Consider the following 22182-nt stretch of genomic DNA (forward strand, 5'->3'; position numbering starts at 1 on the left):
TTGAACCACTACGGCAGAGGGCTTCTTACCCCCGCTAACAAGCACGATGGTCGTCTCCATCCCAAAAGCCAGTCACCATTCATTTCTACTCACCATTTTCTGTATCACCATTCATCCTTCCACTGGAGACACCGTACCTCAGTTTGTAACTCAGTTTGTAACCCACGTCTGCACTCTCAAGATCATCTAAGAGATGCATCTTGAGAGCATTTAAGTGGGTCAGAGAGGGACAACCCACCACACAGCCAGCAAGCTGCTCCCTCACAATAATGCTCAGTTCAAGCAGAGCAAAGAATGCCCCCGCACGCACGTGTCCCACGCTCCCCACACTTCAGGAACACTCTTGAGAACCACAAGGCTGTGACCCACCACATACCACAGCCCTGTATTAAATCGCATACTCTTGGTATGGCAGCAAACATGACAAAATTCAGAGGAGTTCAGCAACACCATCCATCTACTGGTGACCTCCAGTGGGATCCACACCAATTAGAATACTTAAGATACAGCCACCATTCAAGGAGGAACTCACGTGCTCCCTCCCTTTCCCCACCAGTCGTTCAGTTGCTTTCAGCAGTGTAATTTTCACTGGTTTGTTGCAGGACTAGAGAAGGATACTTATACTTGGTACTTGCTGGATGATACACCTTTCAAGGCAGTAGCTATCTACAAAAACAAGATCATTCCTGAAAACTTCTCTCTTCATTTTCTGCACTAGGATCTGCTGAAAGAAACCATTTGAGTCTCTTGTTTCCCTTCCACGGGTGTTTCCTTAAAGGAAAAAATAAAAAAGGACTGGCTGGCTGCCAAGACATGGAGGCACATAAATATCCCAGGGCTGTGCCAACGCGGCTGCCGAAGCAGTAGCAGCAGCCCCCTCCTGAGAATATCCAGGAGCCACCAGGGAGATGTTGGGTTTTTGGAAGTGTCTCCCAGCTTCCACCTTCTTCTCCACCGCTGAGCAGACTGCAGAGTTTCCTCACCACCGAGCAGGGCTGGGCTCAGCATGCTGCCCTGTGGACCAGGGCGCTGGATCACAGCAATTCCTTCCACCTCCTCCTTTCTTTCAGAGAAAGCAGCTCCTACTGCAGCCACGTACGGGAACCAGCCCCTTGGCTTGACCGCTGGCAGCTGGCGTGGCACTCAGTGGCCTCTGCGCCATGCAGAAGGTACTTCCCTTTGTAAAAAAGGGGCAGGCGAGTTCATACAAAACGTGCGACTGAAGGAACATCCTAGGTCTGGAAACCAAATGCGTTTTGTGACATTTAAGTGTTGCGTTCTCTGATAATGTAAGTACTGAAATAGTTCTTATTGCACTATCAATCACAGCCGCTGTCTCCGAGGTCTCTCAGAGCAAACAGGGAGAATACACAAGACATCTGATTTGCACAAGTAATTTACATCTAATGTTTCTTCTTGCTGTGCTTGGCTTATTATTTAACAGTTTAATAAATTATCTTTTTTAAAAGAATTATTATTGTAGGGTAGCTGCTTGCATAATAGAGCGTACACTAGCTAGTTGAATAGCTGCCCTCCTGAAAAGGATAGGACTTATGGTGGACGCCAAGTTGAACATGGGCCAAGAGAGTGTTCTCATTGCAAATAAGGCAAACCACAATCTGGGCTCCATCAGGAAGTATGTGGCCAACAAATCAAGGGACACACTTATGCCCCGGTATGTGACACTGCTGAGGCAGCACATCCAGTATTGCTGTCCAGCTATGAGCCTCTCAATCAACAAGGATGCTGAAAAACTGTAGAGGCTCTAGTGAAGGGCTCTGAAGGTGTTTGGGGAGCTCAGGTGCATGCCCTCTGGAAAAATGGAGGAAGGAGTTGGACAGTCTCAGGAGGACCAGGCTGTGGGGTGACCCACCAACCACCTCATATTATCTGCAGGACAGTTACAAAGATGGAGCCAAATGCGTCTTGATAGCTGCAGGTGATGTGGCAGGGGCAATGGCCACAAACTCTAGCTTGGGAGCTTCAGGCCAGGCAGCAGGACAAACTGCTTCGCTGCGAGGTCAGCACAGCACTGAAATGGGTTGCCCGGAGAAGTCATGTAATTGCCACCCTTGCAGGTTTTCAAGCTTCAGCTCGAGAAAGCCCCCGCTGACCCGAGTACTAGCACCGGTCCTGCTGCAAGCGGAAGGACGGACTGCTTCTCTGGAGGGCCTTGCGAACAGCACTTCTGCTATTCTGTGAACTACTGAGGAATGGAGAATCTGCAAAACCCAAGGCAGAAAAAGCCCCGTGCAGTGCAGAGGACCACCCACACAACATTCTGCTTTGCTTTCAGGAATTTGTTCCCTCTTGATGCAGTGCTCCCAGGCTGGGCTGGGGGCCCCCCAGCATCCCAGGCGCTCTGACAGCAGCAGGGAGCATGAAGCAAAGAAGACAAAGTGTCTACACTGTGGTGCCAGGTTTTGGGTACTGTCATGGTTTCAGCTGGGATAGAGCTAAGTTTTTCTTCTTACTAGACAGAATAGTGCTGTGTTTTGGATTCAGTATGGGATTTGGTATGAGGAGAATGCTGATAACGCACCAATGTTTTCAGTTGTTGCTAAGAAATCAAGGACTCTTCAGCTTCCCATGTCCTGCTAGTGCGCAGGTACACAAGAGAGCTGGGGGGGAGCATGACCAGAGCAACAGACCCAAACTGGCCAATGGAACATTCCATATTCTGCAACTCAGAGGGCTGACCAGGAAGCTCATTTTTGCTTCCGGGATCACTAGCTGGGAATGGGTTGGGCATCAGTCAGTGGGTGGTGAGCAATCACATTGTGCATTATTCATTTTTATTTTCTATTATTACTATTAACCATTATTAATTTGATTTTACTTCAATTATTAAATTGTTTTTTTCTCAACCTATGAATCTCCTTACCTTTACCCCTCTAGTTCTCTCCCACATTCCCTGGGGTGGGAGAGGGTGAGTGAGCAGCTGCGTGGTGTTTGGCTGCTAGACAGATTTAAACCACAACAGGTACATAGCTCTGCTGCTCACAACCTGCATGCGATGCTGTGGACTTGCCTCTGCTAGCTCTGCTGTTTCCAATTGTGTTTCTCAGCATGATGTGAGCAAACCCCAAGCGTTATTTCTTTCAGAAAAAAAAAAAATTACAGTAAATCCCTCCAACAAGGCTTACTCATTTCCTCTCCCCCATCTCTTACTACTTTCTTACTACAAAGACAAAAGTCTTTTTTAGTGCAAGGAAGGGCTTATCTTACCTACTTGCTCAACAGCACCACAGAGTTGCAAGTTCATCAGAGACTAAAAAAAAAGAATTGAGCCTTTCCTATGTCTCTTATCTTGTAAACAATCACTGGTATTTTAAGCATGCACTTATGGCCAGGGAGATCTTCAGTACTATTCTGGGCCTTTTTATTTCGTGACTCTCTTGGGCATCAGCACCATTTCAGAACTTCATTCACAAGTGTTCCATCAGTGCTCCTTCTCAGCACAGATGTCCCCATTTCTAAGGCAAACAAGTGTTTATTAGAACTTGGGGAAAAAGCTCCAGAGCAGAGTGGCAAAAGAGTTAATGTAGGGCTAATGTGATATAAACAAAGGCCACACTCAGACCAGAAACCACATACTTGCATTTTTATGCCACATTAGTTATCAGAGGCATCCTAGTAAGCAGCCATGTAAATTGTGTCTGCCCTTGACTACCAAGTCATAAAAATTTTTTGAGCATGAAGAAGTTTGAAGGAAAAATTGGCTGAGCTGCCTTACCCATAGTTTTGATTTCAGTAACTTCTAGGATTGAAATTATTCTGCAGATCAATGATTGTCTACTAAACCAGAAAAGAGAACAAAAAACTTGCTCTGAATTAACACTTGCATATCAAGTCACCCACATGAGTATATTACTGGATTTTTTACATTTGCCTTTGTTTTTTCTCTTTTGATGTTGACAATGTGTTAAGCATTTAGCATCTTTAAGCCACAGCTGAGTTTACGTAGCAACTGATTCATTGCTGTGTTGCTGAATCTTCCTACCGCTCCCAGTACTGGCAGAAAGACAGGCTAAGGCAACAGCCTCATCCAGATTAACTACTGGCCAAGTCCCAGTTTTGGCCAGTTCCCTGCAATGACTCTAGAGAGGCCTGCTGCACTGCAGGAGAGAGTGTGTGACTCCGTCACCAGGCAAAGGGAGAAAAGCTGCACAAAACTAATCGCTAATCTTCTGTTAAAATAAAGAGAGGTCTCCTTGCCCCCGCCACCTACACAGGGTGGCTTTGTGTAGGATGAACTGTGCAGGACAGAGAGAGGCGCTGCTCTAGCTTCCACCACAGCCGGTTTGTTAACACTGGAGTCACAAAGCCACTCTCTGAATTTCCGCTTTCCTCTCAGTGGCTTTTTATGACATCCTGGAGCCCTCCCCACCCTCCACGGTGCTTCGGGCTGAGATGGCTCCAGATGTACTTATTCCTACCTCACTAGTTCACAACTACAGTATATGCACACTTCTTCACTTGGGAGAGTCCAACTCCTGGCAGTTAAATATCTGCAGAAGTATTAAAGTACCTCATGTCTCTCTAACTTACTTTGATTTCTTGTGGCTTAGCCTGAGGTTGCACTGAGAAAGGACTGGCCTAGTGTTCCAAAGGTTATGAAACCTCTGAATCTTAAAAGATATCATCACCTATTTCTATTAAAAATATCGGTCAAGAGTGTTGTAAGAGATTAAAAAAAAATCCACCTAGGGGTTTACACCATGAAGACGACCTTTTTTTTTTAATACAGGTGGCATGGACTGATACATGGCATTGCCAGAATGCTGGTTTAATTCATTGTGCTATCAGAAATACTGGGTAGAATTTCTAAAATGTCTCTGTCAATCAAGAATTATACTGTAGGTACAGAAATGAACTTGTGTACAGGTGCCACTTAAACTGCTCCTACACACAAATGGCAGCATTGCTGAGTACCCTCCATGCAGGGCAGGAGCAGCGCAGCACGCCAGGAGGGCCAGCTCCTGCCAGCAAAGCTGGGGTCGGGGCAGGGATCTCGTAAGGCACCCCACAACAGAAGCCAGGCCCTGATGTCCCAAGGTAAGGCCACTCAGGACACAGCCCCTTGCCAGTACCACGGTGTGTCAGGGAAGCACCTCCATTTACACTGTGTGTATCGCTGCTACTGTTACTAGCAAAAGCAAAAATACAGCCGAATACTTTTTTGTTTTTAAATGGGAACTTCCTCCTGAGCTACCCAGCACAGACCCGCCTTCAGCCTGCAGCTAAGCACACGTGGCCCCATCATGCAATGCAGGGTGGCTGCAACCTGTGGTAAGCCGAGATGTCAGCGGCTCCAGCAGACAGAGCTGCAAGGAGACTCCCACCGGCAGCAGCGTTACTGCTACTGTTGCTCATAGCAGGACGGACATCACAGGCCTCATTCCTACCGCCACGGAACCAGCCCAAGGCTCTCCAGGTCCGTACTCCATCAGGAAAGCTGACAAACGTGCCCGCAAGCCCCGCGTTGTAAGGCCCTGGTACCCACTCGGCCCCGGCCAGCAGCGCAGCTGCCGCAGTACGGGCGCTTCTCCTCATGTAAACAAGTCCTTATAAGCTGCGCTAAGTTACTCAACGTGACAGATGGCTCAGCCCTCGCCTTTATGTAGCCATCAGCAAAATCATCAGAGCTAAGATCAACGGCTGGAACCTCTCCTTCGGGGGGGGGGGGGGCGGGGTGGGGGCGGGCTGCACGAACGTAGAGCCCCACCCGAGAGCATCTGGGCTCTGCTGGGACAGGGAGCAGGGAGGCAGACCCCTCCTACCCCCTTTCTGCTCTACTCCTGCCTCTGTGCTCAGGGCGAGGCTTTTTTGAACTCTACCTCAGAGCACAGGCAGCACACAGAGTGGTTGCTGAACTGATCAAACCAGCAGTTTTGATATAGGAGTATTTTTAGTAGAAAGATACTCCTCTTTCACATGAAAGATAGTTGTGTGGCTTTTTTTTTTTTTAAACACCATACAGTGAAGAATGGAGAACAAAACATCCCAGACTCTTGAATTAAAATACAAGCTTTACAACCACGTAAGTAAGTGTAGGCTCTTATATTTCAGTTTAAGACTATATAATTTTATAGAGTACCAAAATAAGCAAAGGATCAGCACTCCATACAAAGTGTTAGTTCCTGTGAGGAGGGTAATAGGGAGATTACACTGAACTTTTTTTGCAAGACTAAAGAAAATTCCATTGCAGCAAAACAGAGTTGGGTTGATTCCCCACATTTCTGATTCATCGACTAGTGTTTCTTTAAAGACAATTTACATTTTTCTTATTCAAAGTAAAGGGATGATTTAAAGCAATATTAACAAGGAGGTGGTGCTGTTAATGTTTAATGTCAATATGCAATGTCATCTGCTATAAAGGCTAGAAGAGCAACACAACTTTACCTTTACTTCTGAAGACTATTAGAGATCGACTAACACTTGAGAATTTCAAGCACACTAGGCCGACTCTGGGTCGAGGCTACTGCTGGTTAAGCCTCTGCTAGCCTGCGCACTGCCGTGAGGAAGGCAGGAGGCAACTCCCAACATCCCGATGCTGGCAGGGACATGTGCTCCCACATGTGTACCACCACCAGTAGACTTAAGACGGTTATGTCTCTCCCCTGTCTTACAGCACTAAAATGCAAGGAAATTAGCTGCTAACATAGCCACTACAATTTTACAAAAGCATAAATCTGAACAAAATAGCAGTTAAAACAAACTGAAGCTCTCCAGGTCCAGGATTCATTCTCTATGACAAGCCTCCTGTCCTACTCCCTATCCGGTTTCGTCCCCCACTCCTTCCCTAACGTCTGTTTTACAATAAATAGGTTAAGTGGATTTACATGATGCAAGCGCAACTCAAGACTTCTGCCCTGTACACAGAACCAGGTTAAAATGATGAGATTATACATGTGATATATCTCTAACAGAGCAACCACCAGTTTAGATTTTTAAAGAAACACAAGTATTTCAGCATGTACACAGTAATGAGTTTAAAACTGTCCAACATCATTGCTTTCATACATTCTCTTCCTCTTTATAGCCTTAAAGGGATTTTAGACCTTGATGGCAACAATCCCAAAACAAGAGTAAAATGAATTTATTTTATTGCAAACAAACGTCTAGAGTTAAATTTCTCCACCCACTTTCTTTAGAGAGAAGGAATCAGCAGGCTAAGGAGATACACCCATTTGAGAATTGACATGATTAAAAATTAGATATAAAATGGGTGACTCACAGTTTCATTAGCTTACAAAATGGTGGAGTAACTACTACAAGCACACTAGGTATACAGTATTTTGTGGGGAAAGAGTTATACAGACACACAGCTAACTTCATATAGATCCCATTAGACAACTGGATTTACAACAAGTTTTGTTTAATAAGAAATGGGCAAAGCCAGCTTCTTTTCAGAATCAAAATGCAGAACAAATGGAAAAGAAATTATGGTGTTGTACCTTCACAAGTTTGAGCCTCCACAAATAATGCAACCAAGTTTTACAACTTTAAGAGCTTCTACATACACTCCACCTTCACTATTTAGCCCCAGGCTTCCTCTTTGCCCCCAACATCTTAATCGAGTTCCAAATGTTACAAAAAAGTCCCAGTTATTGCCAGAAACTTTTACCTCTCCCTCCTCCCCTCCCCACCCAGAAGCTTCATAGAGAGGATGGAGTGTAATATGGAGCTTTACATAATCTCATGGTATTCATGAGGGCTACCAAGGAGCCTCCATACGAATCTGGTTGCTAACATTTCTATCGTATTGTGACATGACTCACGACTGTTTCTTAGAAATTGGGGGATGGGGAAAAAGGAGAAAATTCTTTAATAAAAAGACACCAGGTACAAAGCAACGTTTTACTTTTGTTGTGGTAAAAAAAAAGTCACATTTTACAGATAAAATGTAGAACCCTGAAATACTGACACATTCTCTTATCGTGCACAATGCTGAGGTTCTCTTACGAATCACTTTAAAACTGCAATTAAAAATGTACAAAAAAAGAAAAGAAAAAATCAACCCACAAAGCTTCTAAAAAAGGAACCCGCAGGCACTTCCTCTTGTGGAATGTTTAAAAAGTTAGCCTACTAAAGAAAACAGTCGACTTCTTGTGAAGGTTTTGGAGAAATATGTATCAGTTCATTTATTTGGGTATTCAATAATATCCTTGGTGATAATGCTGACTCCATGGCTTCTGACCCCAGAATTGCTGCAATAAATGGATAAATAGTTAATTTTATCCTGTCATCACATAATGGTTACATTTCTTACAGAAGAGAAGTGTTTAACAAAACATCTAGTTCTTTTGGAACTGGAGAAGATTAAAGAAGACTAAAGTCCTTTCAAATAGCAGCAAGTTCCTAAACAACTGAAGGCAGTTGAGAGTTCACTTCACAGTAGTAATGTGAAGCCAAATACTACATACCATTAAGACCGATAAGCCATAGCCGATACTTGATACACCAAGACCATTAAGTTTTGCACAGAAAACTATTTATAGTCATATTACCTAGCATGAAAAGATTTTGCTATCCAGTTTTGGTTGCACAATTAATTATTTCAGACAGCATTTTGAAATAGTCAAGTTAACTATCAGTGAAAAGGTAGTTATGACTACTTACACCCTGCTGCCACTGGTTGTAGCCCTGAGATTGGTTTTTGTAGCCACGATTATTTCCCCTTCCTCTGAAGTTCTGCAAGAGGACAACAGTTTAAGTACTTCATTTATACAGATTTTTTCAGAAGTGGACTATTACCACAAAAGCATCACATACCATATAGAATCTTTCAAAATACGAGGCACCAAGGCCTATGTCAAAAAAAAAAAAACCACACCAAAAACCTTCCTGAAAACCACTAGAATACCAAAAGCCACTCCCCCCTTCCCCTGGAACTGTTTCTTAAACATGAGGCAAGGACTTCAGAATTAATAAGCCAGCTCAAACTGGTGGTGGTCTGGAAAGCTGGCTAATCCAGTTTTGACTCACCCTATTTCCAGCTGTTAAAGTGCACCAGGACAACTAAAAATACAAGAGCTTGCCTATTTTTAGTTAGGAAAGGCTGTAGTTGCTGCAAGGATGTGTTATCTGATCAGACAAAAGGATATGGATCATACAACTGAAAATAGAGCTAGTCCACAAAACTTCAAATAAAAGTTACGGTATTAAAAAGAGACATTGATATGAGGTTAAATACTGCATTTCCCCTGTCTGTCAGTGTTAGACAAACCTGAGCCATGTTTACTAGCTTGGGCTCCATCTGCTGGTTTTTCCATAATCCAAATTATGTTTTCACATACTTTGGAAATGATATTCCATCAGTTAAGACCTAGTATGTCTCTCTAGTAGTTGCATTTGATACCAGACACCAAAACAAAGACTTTCTCCAGGGTTATTTCCAGAAAGTTCCCCAAATCCTGGATAAAGATACACCTTGACCTTAAGGCCAAACAACGGTTACTTACTATTTAGAGACAAAACAAAGACAAAAAACCCCAAAACACAGGCCTTCACACACAAGCCCTAAAAATTCTCATCTTGAACAGGACAGAGGTACAGTCTTAATATGGAACCCCCACAACAGCATCAGACCTTCTCAGGAAACACTGAGAGCTCCAGGCACATACACTAATTTGGAAAACCAGGCCTTTTAGCATGGGATTAGCATATTACCACAACCAAGCCTGTCATTATTCACAGCCACCAAACCTTCCAAAATAACATTACCCAAAATACTGTAGTTCAACTAATAAACTCCTCCCAAAGCATCACCTGGTTGTAGTTTCCCCTGTTGGGCATTCCACCTCTGTTATAGTTTCCTCTGTTTGAGTAGCCACCTCTGCTTGGAAAGACAGGGCCACGAGGATATGGGTAACCAATTGCACCGCTGCTGCCACCGCCACCACCGCCACCTCCACCACCTCGCTGAGGCATGTTGCCTCCCCTCCTGTTGTATCCACCACGATTGCCGGGAACTGCAGGGAAAGAGTTACTTCAGTCAAGTAACTGTTAGGTCTTAAGTATTTCTCACGTGAAGATTATTCAAAATAACGATGGTACAGAAATCAGATGTTTACATTCAGTGCAAAAATTTTGGTGCAAAGGTTAACTCATCTGGTCATAGTGAAAAATGGTAATTTAACCATGCACTACCCCCCCAATACAGTCTGGTGTGCAAGCAAACACCAAGCTCAACATAAAACCTCCAAGCTGTGACTCAAACCACAAGAACAGCGTAATCCAGGATTTTGACAAACCTCACTTTTGAAGTTGGATAATTAACTTTAGACTAAGACATTAAACTTCATTAAGTTGAAATCAAGGTTCCCACTAAATAATTATCACCACACAAGTACTACAACCTTTTTCCCCCCACAGCAGCAGCAATCTCCAAGGTTTACAACCTTACTTCTAGGCTCACCTCCTCCTCTGAAGTTGCCCCGCATGTTGAATCCTCCACGTCCTCTCTGACCCCTATTAAATTGATTTTTATTGCTCTTCTTGTTCTTCTTTGAGCCAGTGTTCTGTTTCTTTTCTGGCGGAAGAGATTTCTTACTTTCTTCTTTATATTGTTCCAAGAGCTTCTGAGCTTCTTCTTTTTGCAACTCTACATAGATTATTTCATCAAAACATTCTGCTACCTCTGGCAGTGTGAAGTTCCCTATAATTGCAAAAACACTGAGTATTCAGCATCTACATTCAGCTACAATCAAAGCCGTAATTTAACCACCTTTCTCCCATTCTTCCTCCCACCCCCTGCCTTCCCTCAGCATAGGGACAAAATTACATAATTTGAGCATTTAATAAGCATAGCAGTGACAAAGGAAATAAACAGGTCTTCATGGAGTTGCCAGTACTGTTCCAAACCTTGAAAACATTCTGCCTATATCTTTTTTTTCTTTTATAAGCCTCCACTCAGAATACCAGTTTCTGCCAAATATGTCACTTATATAGGGCACTTTATGCCAAGACAGCTTTGTGCATCTGCATGAAGCATATCAGCATAACTGAGTAGTGTTAAGGACTGCAGCAGAGGGAACACAATATAGTGTTGTCCTACAAGTTACAATAGTCTTCCAGTTTTGTTTAAAGTACAACTGTTTAAGATAAAGTGATTTTTTAGACTTCACGTTTACTTAATCCTTTAAACAGATACTCAGCATCCTAAAACACAGTATAGGATTATGTTCCATGCCTTTCATTTTGAGAACTGCATGCTCTGGAAGATCTTTTCCCTCCACCTCTGCCTTCTTTTGTGTTCTTTGCTTGTAGTCTTCATCTTTTGGGCAAACAACAACTGCTTTGCGCTGGAAGCCTGCAAACAGGCACATTTTTCTCCTCTGCGCAGCTGCAGACACATTTGTCTGAAAAAAATGCAGTAACTTACTACACGTAGCTGTCATTGTAAGAGTTAAGGAAGTCAACTTATGGTGTATAGACTTCACCTCTACAAGAGCTTGCAATGAAGTTTACAAATAACTGGACATAAAGATGCTGCATAATGCAAAGTTACGAGCTCATATCCACGTGTTAACGCACTATTCCTCCCACATCCCATAAATCCAGAAGTTCAGACAAGCATTTGTAGTAATATCTCAACTTTGTGTCCCCTGAATGAGTAGTAAGTCAGTAAGTGAAACATTACAACGTAACTTTAATCCCATTTAATTACTGCACTATAGCCTATAACAGATTTCCTTAACCGTTTTTCACTGAAGCTTCTACCTGATCCAAAATGAAATTCCGCTTCTTACGAGCTGCAATCTCAATGAACTTCCCAAGACACTGTGGAGCTCTCTGCAACAGTGTGTTAAGTTTTCCAGTGTCCGCCATCTGTCGCTTAAAACCTGCAACCTACAGAGAGATTTCCCAGAGTTAGAGCAGCCCTCATATGTGTGGCTGACATTTTCCTTTGCTAAATGCTTTTCACGTCTCTTCAAGGATTGTTCAATTCAAGGCCATGGCTACAAACTCATAACTGGAGTTCCCAAAGCCTCCGTAAGACATAAAGCTTTATAATCAAAGTATCTATGTGAATCAATACAGCTCAACCTAAGTTATATTCACCATATTATTAATTCAAAGGTAAATGTTCTATTCTGATGGCAGTGATATACAGAGGAACAGTAATACTTGGTCAACAACAGTTGACTATCTCTTAAATAGTACCCCAAAAAGCTTCAGAATCCTGAAGCGCCACATAAGAGCTATACAGCTCAGCAAGACAAGAAATCTTTGAAGGTTACTAGCTAACCAGCAGCTAGTTCCTTAAATCTGATACAAAAATACCCCATGGCAGCCACAGACCCTGGATTTACAGCAAGTCTAACTTATCAACAAATAAAATGTTGTATTATCACTTACCATCATTTTGTCCATAATAGTATTTGTTCCAAGAATGTTGTATTTCCCAGGATTTGCTGCTGCATGTTTGGTAACCCATGTAGTCTTGCCAGCTCCAGGCAAGCCAATCATCATCACCACCTATGACAACAGGTTCTATACTTGAGATACGAGTTCAAAGATTTTCTTTAATCTGCAACTTAGACCAGCAAGGCTAATGGAAACTGCGTGGGGGGTGTGGGGTCAGGGGTTGAAGAATCACGGAATACCAAGTATTAAAGCCCCCAAACAAAAAGGTCAGAAAATTGTACAATCGTCTGCTTATTAAACTCCACTACTTCTGTTCATTTATCTCATCAACTTTGATATTAACAACAAGAAACTTACCTCACAATCTTTCTTTTGCTCAGGTCCTTTTGGTCCTCGGACCCTATCCTCCAGGGGGACCTTCTGGATGAAGGTATACTCTTCAGGTACAGGAAAGTAAGGTTCCTCCTTCTGACCAAAGTTGAACTCAACTGCACAGTTATGGCAGAGAACATGTGGGAAGAGTGGCCGCCCATCAAGAACTTCCTTACTTATTTTGAATGCAACACCAAGCTCTTGTCCGTTCTTGGAATATGAGAGTTCCACTTCATCACCATCAAAATTCTGGTTTTCAGACAAAGCGTTAGTTTGGATAAAATTACTCATCTAATTCTATAAAGTTACATTAGTCATTTCACTATATTGGCTATACTCACTCAGCTTCTGTAACACTTATGTTGTAAAGGAACTACTGAAAAGTTTTCTCTTAAAATGAACTACCTATCAATGATCATCTCCTTTAAGATCAGATTTTTTTCAAAAGGCTTTAAGGACATTTGTTTGTGAATATAAAATCTTAACATGTTAACAGCAGTCACTCGATAATACCTGCTATTTCTACCTCTTCCCTGTGTTAAACGCCTTGCTCCAAGTTTTTCTGTATTTGGTTTACTGCTTCTCACATCAAAGCAGTCTAAAAATTCAAGGATGTTTTTCCTCTAAAGAAAATATAAGTGAAAACTTACAGCAAAACATCCAATCACATCATTTTCATCAAACTTCTCACCAAAGTCTTCAGTCTCACAATTGCATGTCTTTATTCCTTTTAGGGAATATCCGTAAGAAAATTCTTCTTCACCTGAAGAAATAATTTAAACTTATTAAAAAATAAGCATTTTCACCTAATCTTTTAGAAATACAATCACTTTACAGCTACTTAAGAAAGCTGCTTTCAGAACGTTTTTATTAATGCCAAAACAAGCTACAACCCCCAAACAGCTACAGCTTTTTCTTGTATTCAAGAATACTCTGACTTGAGATGGAACAGCAGTGTCTCCTGCATCCCAGTTTTTAGAAGACTTATGCTGCTGGTTCCAGATTCATGTCGACATAAAGACGTGAGCAAGTATTTTTAAGCACTGAAGACCTGATTATACACCAGTATACCCATAACGTAGTTAGTCAGAAAGGCTTTCTTAATTTGGTCTCCAGTAGCACTTACCCTTCTCCCCATTTAAAGGGAGTTTAGCAGACATTCAGCCTATGCGACAGCTGAGGATGAAGCTGCAAGGAACAAGCTAACAGGAAGTGTCAAACAAGGACTCATGTGGAACTTAAGCACTTACTAGAAAGCTGATGATGATGCTAGAACATACCAATTCATATACGTTTCCCACACAGATGCACCTCAGCAGCAGGTAATAGTTATAAATATCATTAAGATTGGTTCCCATATATCTAATGAAGTTATACTTCTTTCCTCCTAGCTACTCTCAGAAATGAGGATTCTCCCCCCAAGCCAAAAGAATGATAATGTAATAATGTAATTATCCAGAAATTTTTATTCACTGGTTGTGTCTTACACCACACCCCAAACCAAACAATAACTAAAGGGCAAAAAACCCCCTTATATTTATGACACTACACAAAAAGGAGAAAACTCCTTAATCTTGTCAAGTTTTCAAGAATGTTCTCCACAACCCACACTTGATGACTGAAAGAATTAACTCTCAAATCATGTACTCTTTACAGGCCTAAATACTTGACAACTTTATTTGGTCCCAATAATAAACCTTCTCGCACCATGTCCAGTGAACGATTCAGGTTAAGACCACTTTTCAGAACACACGTGGACTACAGTCACTAAGCTCTTCCCATCTGCTTAAGAAAAGATAACTTAAAACTTCAACTACATACACAACAAATAATACAGAAGTAATCAAATGCTTAAATCTTACCAAGCAACATTCCACTTGTGTTGAGGGACCAACCAACTCGCACTTCATGTATGTCAATGTCTTTTGTGTACAGGTGTTTAACAGGAATCTTTTCTGTAACCTATTTTTAAATTACTCATTAAAAGGTATGCAGTATTTATTAAACACAAAAAAAGATGGAAACACAAAGGTAACATCTGGAACCTCTACACTTTGGTCAAATCTTTGCTAAGTCTGAGTAATCACCTTCTGCAAAAATAAAACATGTTTAAGTATGTAAAACCACAAGCCAATGACTAAACAGTTACATCTCCCGACTGAGCAATGAAGATGCAAGATACCATGTACCTTCCAAGCACTTAGTCACAGCAGTTCCTCTTAGTGGCCAAAAGCCTTAACCTTTTGATACTGTATTCAAATTACAGACAATATGTATATGTATTTTTAAAAGTATAAATCGCCGTGAAGTTAGAATTAAATTACTTTGCCAATAAAGTGTGGTAATGGATAAAAAAATGCTTCACATAAGACTGGGGAAAATATTACACTTATCCCTGTTCCACAGCAAGCAGACTTCCTGGGCAAGTTGCCAGCTTCCAAACAACATAACCAGATTCAAAAAAACCCACCTAACAGTACTAGAATCTGTAGGCAACCAGCTATTTTTTAACTGCCTTTACAAACTTCACCAAACTAAAGTGAAAAACTGATCAACATCCCACCAGTTTACACAACTACTGGAGTCAGGTGACAGAGGTGAAACTGATTTGAAAGTGAACAGGGCAGTAAGTATGACATCGATTTTGCTTCATTGGCCTTTGAAAGTTACAGGTACCAAAAACCACAGAAATCACTCGGTGCAAGAGCATGGAGAATGGGATTGCTGCCCACCCCTAATGGTGGTAGTTAGATTTGGAAGTACTAGAAGAGAACGGGGCAAGCATTTATATATACAGGCACATCATGTGGAAAGAAGCCTTTTAAGTCCAAAAAAATAATAAAACTCAGGCTTCGTGCCTCCTGTTGTTTTTTCATCAACAAGTTGGAGAAAATGGTTTATTATTACAAGGCTGAATGCTCTTTGCCATTCACAGCCTTTAGAAGAACTCTTGCTCTCAAAATTCAAGTACCAGCTATGTACTCACATCCACTGTGTACACATCAGAATTACTGAGGTTAGAAGGGACCCCCAGAGGTCATCTAGCCCAAATCCCTGCTTAGAGCAGGTCAAATTCAAAGATTAAGTAGGAATAGAAAAAAGGAATGATAGAATAATTTATATATATTTTTAAAAAAAGGCCAAACTTCCTGTAATCTTCAGAAAGTACAAGGAAACTTCTGACTAGCAAGTATCAAAATTCTTCAAGTGTTGGTGCATAAGGTGCCAAGTAAAACTCTTTGTTCAAAAATAAGACCACAATTTTACATTCAGGCCAAATGCAAGATAATTTTTTTTGTTGTTAAACTGAAGTTCTTATAAAAGAAGCAGCAGTTTTGCAAATTGCCATTTTTTCCATCAAGAACCATTTCATAGGCTCCTAAGAGAAGGCCTTCTGAAAGTCCTGTTCACCTCAATTAGTTTCAGCTAAGTCAAAAAAGTGTCAAGTATAAGCAAAACAACCTCACACCTCACATAAAACATCAGTTTAACTCACCTTCATCTCAAAGCAGACTTTGCCTTTAGAAACTCCATAGGAGGCTCTTCCTCCAGCCCAAAGGAAAGCAAAGCTTTCCATGGTCAGAGAGGAAGCACTAAACCGGTCTCTTGAGATTTTAAAATGCAGGTCACAGTTATCTGTTAACATAAAAATAATTGTTTACTCTTTTTATTACAAAATAAAGTACAGCTGTCCAATTTTATACATTAAGGTGATTTCAGCTTTCAAAGGTGATTTTCGAAACAAACTGCCAGAAAGTGCTCAGCATCTCTCAGAAGACCAGTGAACACATGCTGAGATGGAGCTGCAGGCTGAAGCTCAGCCAAAAATCTTAAGAAAAGCCAGCTGACAAGAATAATTTTCAAGGTGCCACCTTCACTTCTGTCACCAAATTCCCTGTTTTTTCCATCTGCTTAAAATATTTGAAGCTTTTTTGTCAGTTACCTGAGGTATTTCCATCAATATAGAGCAAAGGAAACTGCATTGTGCTCTTTGCATTACTTGCTAGATAACTTTTTTTTTTTCCAAGTCTTCTTACCCCTCATGCCCAAACCTAATGGCAGCTGATAAGTACTGTCTTTAGTTAATATAGTAATTTAGCAAGTCTAATTAGATTAAGCCAATTAAAATAAAGTCAGTTAAGTCAAGTGCAGATAGGTTAAGCACACAGCATGTGGTAAGAGAACTGACTTCACCTAAGAAACATGATCGGCACTATGAATTCACCTATCACTCTAAGAACTTAGGTGAATCTTTTGTTTTAACAGACATCTTCAGAGCTGAACACCATGAAATTCCAAATTAATCTTCCAGTACGTTTCAAAAAGACAATGCAAAATGGTAACATGAGGTGCAGGATACAGCACTTGAATTCCCCAGAGCAAGGAATCCATAGAAAAAACTCCAAACCTATTTGACTGTTACAAGAAAAGAGCAAAGAGAGCAAGCAGTGAGGAGTTCTGCCCTCGTATAAAATCTGCATGCTGCCCGAGCGCAGTAAAATGCAGTCTTCCCTGTATTACTGGTAACTCTCATGCATGAGATCTTGTTTTGTTTGCATACCGCCATCCCCAGTTGCAACTACAGTATTTGTGATCCAAGCGTTCTCATTACTACTTTGATTTGTTGTATGAAAACCAGACAAAAATCATACAGACCAAATGCACCTGTGTAGGCTACTTTTAGAACAACAAATGAGAACAGAATGAGAACAGAATTGGAAGTTACAGCTTCCATTTAAGACACAGGTAATAAAAAGCACTTAAGAGTGCTAAACCTCTTATACGTCTGGATCATTATGGTCCAGAAAAGAGGGTGCCAGGTTGTTACACAATTCAGCCTTAAAGCTATGTTTGATGCTGATCTCCATGCAGTCTTTCAACACTTTAAACCAAACGACAAAGTTTTTCCAGCAACAAAACTTTTTACTAGAAATAATAATGAAAATGGGCTACTGCTCAGTTATTGGGAAAATTGGAAGCTCCCACAAAGCTGACCACTCACCAGATTAGTAGCTAGAAACTTGACATTTAGTTACCAAAATGTCAAGGATGGCATTTTCAGCAATTCACATGGTTGTAAACTCGTACCTCCTTCCATTTCAAAACATTTATAGGGGGGAAAAAAACCCACTTGAAACTACTAGCAAACACGCCAGATAATGCCAAAATTTAAGCTCTCCTTCTATGGTACTTCAATAGTAACATTTATAATCTGCCTCAAAACACCCCCACTGTTTGTAGGTACTTGTCAGCCTTTCCCCCCAAGTGGCTCTGCCATCCCACTTAGATAAATCACTCCCCCACCTCTTAAACTCCCAGGCTGCATGAATGGGTCACTTTTCAGGAGGCCTTACCTGATTTTTTTTTTGGTGACGTTTAAACAGAAAACATGAAAAAAACCACTCCACTGGTTGGTACATAAGTAGGGCCTCAGCAAGCTATGCAGGGAGCTCACTTCACATATTTTACTACTGTAACCTCTTACACTATAGATGACTCTCATAACTTTCTGAAGTGAAAAGCTTATGTGCTATATAATTAGTTTCTCAAGCTGTTTCCAGGGTGTTCTATGCTCACTTTACACTTGACCAAATTAGTTTCCATACTAGATTAGTGTTTTGGCTAAAACTCCTTCAGAAAACTGTGTATCACAGACTTCATGGGAAAATCAAGCTTATTACTGCTAATGTAAAGATCCATCTTTATATATCTTTTGTGTATTGAAAATGGGTGGAAACATTTCTAATTGTTTTTTTAAGATTACTTGGTAATGACGGTCAAGGAATGTATTCACTCCACATTTCAGAAAGTGTGGTTTTAAGATAAAAAGTGTAACACCACATCTCTCCAGAGTAAAGGAAAGCACGTTTACTCACAAGTATCGAGACAAACCACTGTGTCATCAAAGTGTTCATCTTCTTCTTCAACAGGTGGTTGAGGGGACTTGGCCCTGAACAAAACAAAAACAAACAAAAGATAATAAAGCTACATGTATTTTCAGGCTGTTGAAATAAGCATTTCCGTAATTTTCTCCTCAGTCACAAAAAGCTGCCCAGCATCGTTTATTTACCTGCTGTACTTATTTTCCTCAATGTATTCAAAATATCCACGGCCATGGTCTTCCCGTGGCCTCTTCACTCCCCTCTTTTTCTCACCAGGTTTTTGTTCCGTTTTAGCATCTCCTGCAATAGAATTAATGATATATTTTAATTACACAAAGCAACCCTTTCATTGGGAATAAAAGCCGGTTCCAACTTTGGAAACCTACAGCACGAGAAAAGCAATAGTATCCTAAAGAAGAATTTCGATTTGTACCGAGAAATAAATATGACTCTCGAATTTTCTCAGAGAACTCAAAACTTGTCTGCTAAATCATTTCTGATCCGCGACAGAAGTGGCCCGTACACCACACAGCAGCTGGCAGTCCTCGCTGCTAAGATCCCCACAGAAAAGCCAGACCGCTCCCAAGCGGCGGTGGGGGGGGGGAAGAAATCGGACAAAAAACCCCTCCCCCCGCCCGCCCCCCCTCCGCCGCAGGACATTCCCGGCCGCCCGCAAGGACACCGAGCGATCCGCACGACGGCGCCTCCTCCCGGCAGCGCGGGCGCGGCGGCCCGGGCGGGAGCCCCGCGCGGGGCCGCCCGGCTGCCTGCAGGGAAGGGATTCCGCCTCCTCCCGCCTCCATTGTACCCGGCCTTCCCAACGCCATCCCGTGCGGCGCCCAGCCCGGAAGTGACGTCACGCCGCCCGGCGCTCCTCAGCACAATACAGCGCGCCCCAGCGGCCCCTCCGCCGCCACCTCTTCCCCTTCCCCCCCCCTCCCGCGGCCCCTTCCCCGCACCTCCCCCCTTCCCCCCCCCCCCCCCTCGGCCCCGGCCCCTCCTCCTCCGGCCCCGCGTAACGGCCCCTCACGGGACCCCCGCCCCCCGCGCGGGGCCCGGCACAGCGCCTGGATGGGACCACGCGGTGCCGCGCGGGGGGCGGCGGAACACCCCCCCCCCCCCCCCCCTTCACCCCCCCGCGGGGAAGGCGCCGCCGTCGCGCCCGCCGCCAACACCACCCCGCGCGCGCCCCGGAAACCGCCCGCCTGGTTCTTGCTCCCACCCTCCCCCCACCCCGCCGCGACGGGGACTCCCGGGGGAAGGGGGGGGAATTAATGGCCTCCCCCCCCCTTCCCGCAGCGCACACTCACCCCCGGTGGCCTGAGCCCCGGGGCGGCCGCCGCCGCCGCCACCTTCCGCTTTCTTCTGCTGCTGCTGCTGCTGCTTGGCGGGGCCCGCCTGGCCGGAGGGGGCCGCCGCCGCCGGGGACCCCGAGGCGCCGCCAGCGCTTTTACCGGGGGCTTCCTTGGCGGCGCCGCGCGGCTGGAGGAGAGGCGGGGGCTGCTGCTGCTGCTGCTGCTGGGGCTGCGGCGGCTGCTGCTCCCCGTGCCCGTTGGCGTCCCCGGCCGCGGCCTCCTCCTCGTCGGCGAGCTCGTCCTCCCCCTCTTGGAAGCCCTGGTCGTCTCCGTTCTCGTCCTCCTCCTCCTCCTCTTCCTCCTCGTCGCCGCCCGCCTCCTCTTCCATGGGGCCGCCCCCGGCCCCCGCCCGCTCGCCGTTCTCCTCGCCCAGCTCCATGGCGTCGCCATCGGCGGCCTCCAGCCCTTCCTCGTCGTCGTCCTCCGCGGTGGAGGCCGCGGCCTGGTCGGGGCCTCCTCCTTGGTGGAGCTGCGAGGCGCCCCCGCCGCTCTCGGCTGCCTCCCCCTCCATGCTGCCGTTGCCAGGCTCAACTGCGCTGCTGGCGGGGCCTCCCCCGCCGGCCTCCTCCTGGTCTAGCGCGGCCTGGAGCCGCTCCATGAGCTCGGCCTTGAGGCCCTTATCGGAAAGGCGCCGCTTTTTCAGCTCCTCCTTCAGCTCCGACACCTTCAGCTTCTTCACGTTCACGGGCGAGCAGCTCATGGCGGCGGCGGCGGCTCGATCCCTTGGGCGGCGTGCGGGCGACTCGGGCCTGAGGCGAACGGCGGCGGCGGCGGCTCCTCTCTGGGTCGAGGCCCCGGCGAGAGGCGGTGGGTGGGTGGCGCGGCTGGTTCGTGCGGCTGCGGCAGCTGCAGAGCGGACCCGCCTGGCGCCAAATCCTTTCACCGAGCTCGCGAGGGAGACGCGCCTCGCGGGGCCGAGCACGCAGCACTGCCCGCCCCGCCCCCGCGCACGTCGTCCCTCCTCCCCCAGCGTCCCCTCCCCCCCGCCCCGCTACCGTAACGGCCGCCCGCGCGCGCCCGGGCCGTAAATACCCGCCCGAGCGCAACGGCTCCGCGCGCGGGGGGACCCGCGCGCGGAGCCGTTGCGCTCGGGCGGGTATTTACGGCCCGGGCGTGGATCCCGCACCGCCCTCACGCGTGGGGTGGTGGTGGTGGTGGGGGGGGTACCGGGTGCGGGGCTCCCCGCCTGGCCCCGGAGCCAGAGGGCAGGGCGGCTCTCCCCGCTCCGCGCCCGGCGGCTGGACCTGCGCCATGTTGGGCAGGCGGCCGCGGCCACCGCCGTGTGGCCCCTCTCCGATGCATCCCCTTCGGCAAAATAATCCACTCGGGACTGGAAATCACACCCCGTGTCGCCCGAGAGGGCCTCCGGCCGGCCTTATGGCGTGGATTAAACCCGAATAAGGTTCCAGTCCAACTCAACACACACCCCCGGCCCTGTTTTCAGGCCACAGCCTGGAAGGCAGAGCAGCTCCCTCGCTCCCGGGCGCCCATCTCGGGCCTAGTCCACGCAGTTTATTGCATAAAGGGTTTGAAAACGAACGCTGCTACTCAAAATAGTTACCCTGATAGTACCTTGTTAACACAGTTACATAAGGACAAAAGTAGGGCTATATACCCGTTTCTTCACCGGCTGCAGCACTGAAGCATGCACAGACCTGATCTTTTAACTAGACCAGGCTGGGGCTAACAAAGCCACAGGGCTAACAAAGGTTTTTCAAGTGCATTAGCTCCACTAGTCTGGAGCTCTGCACAGAGCTAAACAAAACCCCTCCATTTCTCCTCTTTTTCCCTCTGCACAGTGTTAATTTGGGGGTCCCCTCAGCCACCGATTTGTACAGTGGTTGAATTTGGACCAAAGTTACTTGAAAACAAACAGCAGAGAGGGTTGCACGTGAACAGAAAGGCAGCACTGATCTGAAAGTCTGCTTCCTTACAGAGCCTGGATAAAAAGCTAATTTTCACTTGCAGAAAAAGAAGAGCAAGTCAAACAACTAGAAAACCGGTACAAAGTGCAAAAGTGGGGAAGGTGTGTTTGGCGTGAAGTTGGCTTTGTGTTGGTACAGGTCACATGGCCTTCTCAACCAGAAGCAATTATGTTTACCTGCACCAAGAGGAAGGGAAGAGAGACAAGGAAGTTACCCTGTTTTAACTGCACAAGGAAAGGGCTCTCCCAGGCACACACACACCCCACTCTGTCC

The 22182-nt window shown here is 45.0% G+C and overlaps 1 protein-coding gene across 3 annotated transcripts; it reads right to left on the bottom strand.

Moving 5' to 3' along the window:
* Positions 1–7092: 7092 nt before the first annotated feature.
* HNRNPU (heterogeneous nuclear ribonucleoprotein U) lies at positions 7093–20912 on the bottom strand. 3 transcript variants are annotated; one of them, XM_074896873.1, is made up of 14 exons: positions 19982–20912; positions 18818–18929; positions 18624–18697; positions 16244–16383; positions 14610–14709; positions 13398–13510; positions 12733–12996; positions 12367–12486; positions 11728–11856; positions 11198–11366; positions 10424–10663; positions 9775–9977; positions 8626–8697; positions 7093–8213 (listed from the first exon to the last, which is right to left on the bottom strand). In XM_074896873.1, exons 1-14 carry the CDS (start codon positions 20682–20684, stop codon positions 8160–8162), a joined length of 2493 nt encoding a protein of 830 aa, XP_074752974.1. In that variant the 5' UTR covers positions 20685–20912; the 3' UTR covers positions 7093–8159. The 3 variants fall into 3 exon arrangements, with proteins under 3 accessions (XP_074752974.1, XP_074752973.1, XP_074752972.1); XM_074896872.1 differs by having other exon boundaries at positions 18818–18926; positions 19940–20912; XM_074896871.1 differs by having other exon boundaries at positions 19940–20912.
* Between the last annotated feature and the right edge of the window lie 1270 nt (positions 20913–22182).

Source organism: Athene noctua, chromosome 1 (genome assembly GCF_965140245.1).
Source record: "Athene noctua chromosome 1, bAthNoc1.hap1.1, whole genome shotgun sequence".
Lineage (NCBI taxonomy): Eukaryota > Metazoa > Chordata > Aves > Strigiformes > Strigidae > Athene > Athene noctua.